Source organism: Gavialis gangeticus, unplaced genomic scaffold (assembly GCF_001723915.1).
Source record: "Gavialis gangeticus isolate Ggan-Ray unplaced genomic scaffold, GavGan_comp1, whole genome shotgun sequence".
In the NCBI taxonomy this organism is placed as follows: domain Eukaryota; kingdom Metazoa; phylum Chordata; order Crocodylia; family Gavialidae; genus Gavialis; species Gavialis gangeticus.
In genome coordinates this window covers 22,710,870-22,716,260 of record NW_017729014.1, presented here as the reverse complement: position 1 = coordinate 22,716,260, position 5,391 = coordinate 22,710,870, and the positions used below count along the sequence as shown (strand labels likewise).

General features: G+C 65.9%; 1 protein-coding gene across 1 annotated transcript in view; it reads left to right on the top strand.

Annotated features, from left to right (window-relative positions):
- The window catches only part of RAP1GAP (RAP1 GTPase activating protein), a 76,406-nt gene that overhangs the window by 51,201 nt on the left and 19,814 nt on the right, over nt 1-5,391 (top strand). Inside the window, exons 11-18 of the mRNA XM_019512012.1 lie at nt 372-455; nt 1,444-1,544; nt 1,711-1,840; nt 2,260-2,415; nt 3,249-3,320; nt 3,491-3,577; nt 3,862-4,002; nt 4,251-4,382. Of these exons, the coding sequence (XP_019367557.1) occupies nt 372-455; nt 1,444-1,544; nt 1,711-1,840; nt 2,260-2,415; nt 3,249-3,320; nt 3,491-3,577; nt 3,862-4,002; nt 4,251-4,382 (903 nt within the window). The remainder of the gene's footprint in view (nt 1-371; nt 456-1,443; nt 1,545-1,710; nt 1,841-2,259; nt 2,416-3,248; nt 3,321-3,490; nt 3,578-3,861; nt 4,003-4,250; nt 4,383-5,391) is intronic.

Genomic DNA, 5,391 nt, shown 5'->3' with positions numbered 1-5,391 from the left:
CCCAAGTGACCTTGGGGTGGGAGAGCAGAGCGGGTCCCCTGTGATGGCATGCGCCCTTTCCCACTCTCTCCTCTTGCAGCTGGTGTGCGAGGATGTGAACGTGGACCGCTTCTACCCTGTGCTGTACCCAAAGGTAGGCAGGGGGCACAAGCTTCAGGGCTCAGCTCTGTAGTGGCAACAGCCAGAGCAGGTGGAAGCTTTCCCCTTTCCTGGGCAGAAACAAATACGGGCTTTCTGGTTCCCACAGGGGCCCCCTCCCCATCGCACACATGTGCACACATGCACACGCGTGCCCCCCACCCCAGCCCTGAGGCGGGTCCCTCTTGCTAGTGCAATGCCCATGAACTCACCAGCCTCCCCCTGTCCTGCAGGCCTCCCGCCTCATCGTCTCCTTCGACGAGCACGTCATCAGCAATAACTTCAAGTTCGGTGTCATCTACCAGAAGCTGGGCCAGGTGGGTGCGTGCAGCCACTGCCGGGGCCAATCGGTCCCTGGGGCCTGGCACCACTCCGGGTGTTTGCGAGCACTGGGGCTATCACCCCTTTGAGCAGTGAGGGCAGCAGATCAGGACCCCTCCAGCAAAGGAAGGGTTAAAGAGATGGCCACCGGCCCCCTGTGCCCCCCGACAGGTTTTTTTAGGGTGGCAGCACCCCCTGGCAGTTGCAGCTGGGAATTGCAGGCCAGGGAACCTGCTTGGCCCTTTGCAAGCGGCTTTCCAAGGTGCAGGATGGGGACCTTCCTTTCCCACGTCTCCCAAGACCAGCACGAGGGTCCCAAGGAGACATGGGAAAGGCCCAGCACCTAAGCAACTCTCTGCCAGGCACTGGAGGAAGGGAGGTCAGGCTCACTGGGGTACTCAGCACCGCAGCCAGGGCGTGCTCTCCCTCTCCAACAAAGTCTGCGTGGCGGGGGGCTGCACGCATCCTGGCCCCACGTGCTCCAGGCGGCCAGCCATGCTGCTGCACACCGGTACTAGGAGCCTGGGGGCTGTGCGTGACCCCCTCTGGGGCCGCGTGGACTGTCGGAGGCAGGCCTGCTCGCTGCCCGATGACCGTGGGCCGAGCCCGCCTGGAACAGCAGGTCCCCCTCCGTGGTGGGGCTAGCTGGCCCCCTGCCCTGCCCTGCCCTGCCCTGCCCTGCCCTGCCCTGGGATGCCAGCTGTTAGGTTCTGGCATTGTGCCTCAGTTTCCCCAGCTGAGGAACGGCCCTGTGCAGCCGGTGGGAGGGTGGATTCACTCAGCAGAGTCCGATTCCCCCACACTTTGCTTCGGGGACAATGCAGATGGTCTCCTTCCCCATCCCGGCCCCGCAAGGAGCATCTCGCCCAGCAGCTCCTTGGGTGGCTGCCTGGCCTCCCCCTCCAGCCCCGCTCCCAGCCAGGGGGGCCCTGGGCAGAGCTTGCCGGCCCCCGTGCAAGCCCTCCGCGTGCCGGGCTCTTGCAGACGTCAGAGGAGGAGCTGTTCAGCACCAATGAGGAGAGCCCGGCCTTCGTGGAGTTCCTCGAGTTCCTGGGCCAGAAGGTGAAGCTGCAGGATTTCAAGGGGTGAGCGAGCTCCCTCTGCCCCCGCCAGCCTGGAGCCGCGGAGGGGAGGGCGGCATCGTCCCGGAGGTGCTGACCTGGGCCTGGCGCTGCTGTCTGCGGCCGTGGGTGGGCAGGGGGGCTGCGGACGGCTGGCCCCCGCCTGAGGCCCGTGTGTGCCCGGGGGCAGGTTCCGGGGCGGGCTGGACGTGACCCACGGGCAGACAGGGACCGAGTCCGTCTACTGCAATTTCCGCAACAAGGAGATCATGTTCCACGTGTCCACCAAGCTGCCGTACACCGAGGGGGACGCCCAGCAGGTAAGGGAGCGCCACCGGGCCCGACACAATCTGCACACGCGTGCACTTGCACGTGCATGCAGGGGTTTGCTCCAGCCAGCCTGACCCCTTCCAGGGGGGAGCATAGCCCTTGTTCTGCACATGCATGACTCAATGTGCACACCCAAACACGCGTGCTACAGTCACTCTCAGTTTGTGAGAGGCCAAGGCCATGCCCGGGGGTGAAATAGGGGGTCAGGCTGCCAGTGGGGCAGGGACCGGGGGGAACCCTGCTGTTCCTTGCCCCTCCAGCATCCCCCCAGTCTCCCTGGCACACGCCCCAGCCTGCCCCCCTACCTCATCCGTGTGGCCTGGGGCCCCGGCTTGCTGTTGGGGCTGGTGCTGGGGCTCCAAAGCTCTCCTCCAAGCCTGGAAAATGACCCCCCTGCTCGTGCACTCAGTTGCAGAGGAAGAGGCACATAGGCAATGACATCGTGGCCATCGTCTTCCAGGACGAGAACACACCATTTGTGCCAGACATGATCGCCTCCAACTTCCTGCACGCCTACATCGTGGTGCAGGTGGAGAGCCCCTGCTCCGACAACACCCTCTACAAGGTGAGGGCCCCGCGGGGCAGCCCGGGCCTGGCCCCTTATACCACCCAGGTATGGCCTGTGGCAGGGACCTAGGGGCTGAGCCTCAGCCTCTGGGAGCAGTGGAGGTGGTCCTGCTGCGTCACGAGCAGGGGTTCAGGACTCCCAAGGACTCTGGGGCCAGAGTGGGGTCTACTCATTTTGGCAGGGAATAGGAAAGCCAGGACCCCTGGGTCCTGTTTCAAGCCCTGCTGCTCACTGCTTTGGTGTGTGGGACAGAGCGTGTGTGCCTGTTTGTCCGTGCCTCAGTTTCCCCCCGGGAGGATGACAATACACCTGGTTGTAAAGAGTTCTGAGTCCTAAACCAAGGGGCAGAAGGGGTGATCATTGCCTCCCAGCCTAGAAAGGATTAAAGAGCCCTGTCCACCACCCTGTGCCCTCCTAACGCTGCCCGGAGACCAAGCCCAGGTGCTGCAGAGACTCTTAAGCCTAAAGTCTGGCACGAGCCAGTCTGGCACTGGCTCAGAGGGACTGGCGGGGATTGGACCTCCTTCCAGAGGCACCCCGGGCTGTCTGCTCTCAACAGCCCCGGGAGGGGAGATAACCTGCTGTGGGTCCCTGCTGAGGGGTCTCAGTAACGCCCGGAGGAAGAGCCCTGATGGGCTGGGCCCTGCTGGCGATGCAGCGGGGGGTCCATGAGGGGCTCCCCCTGGGCTCTGTGAAGGCCTGTCTGGTTGCACCGGGGCTGAGACGGGGCTAGGGACTAGGCAGCTTATGGATCAAGGCGTCTTGCACGGACATCCCGACCTGCCGTCAGCCAGACCAACAGCCCCGCGGCCGCGCTCTGTGCATTGCAGGTCTCTGTCACAGCCCGGGACGACGTGCCTTTCTTCGGCCCCCCGCTGCCAGACCCAGCCATCTTCAGAAAGGTAAGGCACCAGGCGGCCGTCGCACGGGCCAGCATGCACCCGCTCATCCGCCTGGACTGCCGGGGCGGGGAGCGCTGGGTGGGTCAGAGCCCGAACAGGCAGGAGCGGGGTCCCGTGTGTAGCGTGCAGCTGGGGGCTCGGGGTTAACCCCCTCTTGGGCGGGTCCCCAGGGCACCGATTTCCAGGAGTTCCTGCTCACCAAGCTGATCAACGCGGAGTACGCCTGCTACAAAGCTGAGAAGTTCGCCAAGCTGGAGGTGAGCCCCGCCGGGCCCGGCCTGGCCCTTGGGGCCGTGTCCCTGGGGGGGCATCATCGAAGCACCTGCCTTAACTGCCCTCCCTCCCAGCAGCCCGCTCCCTGCATCGCTCGCGGCTCCTGTCGCTCTTTCCGTGAGCTTGAGGGTCGATGGGCACGTCATGGCAGAGAGGGTGGGGGTGGACCGCGGTGCCTGCCCCCCGTAGCCAAGCTGTCGCCCCTTCCCTCCCGTATCGCCACTGCCCCCTGCGGGGACCCCTCACGCACCCCTCTCCCGCGCGGCAGGAGCGCACGCGGGCGGCGCTGCTGGAGACGCTGTACGAGGAGCTGCACGTCAACAGCCAGTCCATGATGGGCCTGGGCGGGGATGAGGACAAGATGGAGAACGGCGGCGGGGGCGGCGGGGGCTTCTTCGAGTCCTTCAAGGTGAGAGGGGCAGGCGCTGGCTTCCCCCGGGGCTCGGCTCCCACGTGCGTGACCCCCCTGCAGAGCCTGCGGTCCAGCCCTGCCCCAGCCCAGCTGGATGAGGGCAGTAGCCGAGCCGGGACCCCCTTGGCTCAGACTCCGAGTCCCTCTCCGAGCCCTTCGGCTGGGCTCCCCCAGCCTCTTCCGCCGTGCCCGGGCCAGCACCGCGGGGAGCCATGGCGGGTGATGGCCGCGGCTTTCCCTTGCAGCGTGTGATCCGCAGCCGCAGCCAGTCCATGGACGCCGTGGGGCTCAGCAGCAAGCGGCAGAACACGGTCTCCACCAGCCACAGCGGCAGCTTCGGCCACAACAACCCCGACGTCGCCAAAGCCACCGGCATCGTGAGTGTCCGGAGCCCTGGCCCCATCCCCTCGTCCTGTCCCCTGCTCCCAGCCCCTGCCCGTGGTTCCCGGACCTCCCTCTCTGGTCTCTCCGGCTCTCCTGCCCGCCACGGGCCTCTCTTTCTACCTCCTCTCGATCCCCGCACTCGACCTTTGCCCCACGTCTTGCCTAGCTGCAGGGTTGCCCGTTGCAGAGCTGCGCGGCCCTGGGATGCCAGCTCCGAGCCCCGCGCCGCCCTGGCTCAGCCCCTCTGTCCCACCTCCCGTATAGCATCACAAGCTGCCACCTGTAAGCAGCCGGTGGCTCCGTGGGATGCATGGAGGGTCCCTCTGGGTGCCGCCTGGCTCTGCTCCCCGCATCAAAGCAGCCCTCTCCTCTGCCAGCAGATCCGGGCTTTATGCTCTGTGCCACCCAGGGCTGCCCCAGCACCCTCCTGCAAGTCCATAGGCCACCTAGACTCGCACTCGGGCCCTGCCACATCCTGGTTGTGGCCCTGGGGACACCCCTGGCATCTTCCCTGCAGGCGAGATCCAGCCCCCCCTCCATCCCCCCCAGTGTCAGCGTTCAGTAGGAGGGCTGTGTGGCCTAGTGGGTAGGAGGCAGGCCTCTGGGGTACCTCTCCCAGCTCTGCCACTGGCTCACTATCACGTTGTGCCTCAGTTTCCCCATGATGTGGGGGAGCACCCGTCATGCTTCAGGGCCAGGGAGTGGCTTATTCATGCTGTGCCATGCCCAGCGCCCCTCTGCGGAGGGGAGCGGAGGGCGCTGGTGTTTGATTCCCTGCCTCTGGAGGGAGCTGGGCTGCAGGCCCCTTGCTGACTCCCTCCCCTGGCTGGATTTCAGGGGGGGTGGATGGAGCTTGGGGCTGTACCTGAACGCCCCTGGCTGCGAGCTGAGCCCGTGCCAAGGACGGTGACACTGCTTCTCCACTCTGGGTCCCACTGACGGCTTCGGCTGAGCCTCCCCCCCCAGTTGCACCCATGAGGTCCAGCTCCCCAACTCTGGCCC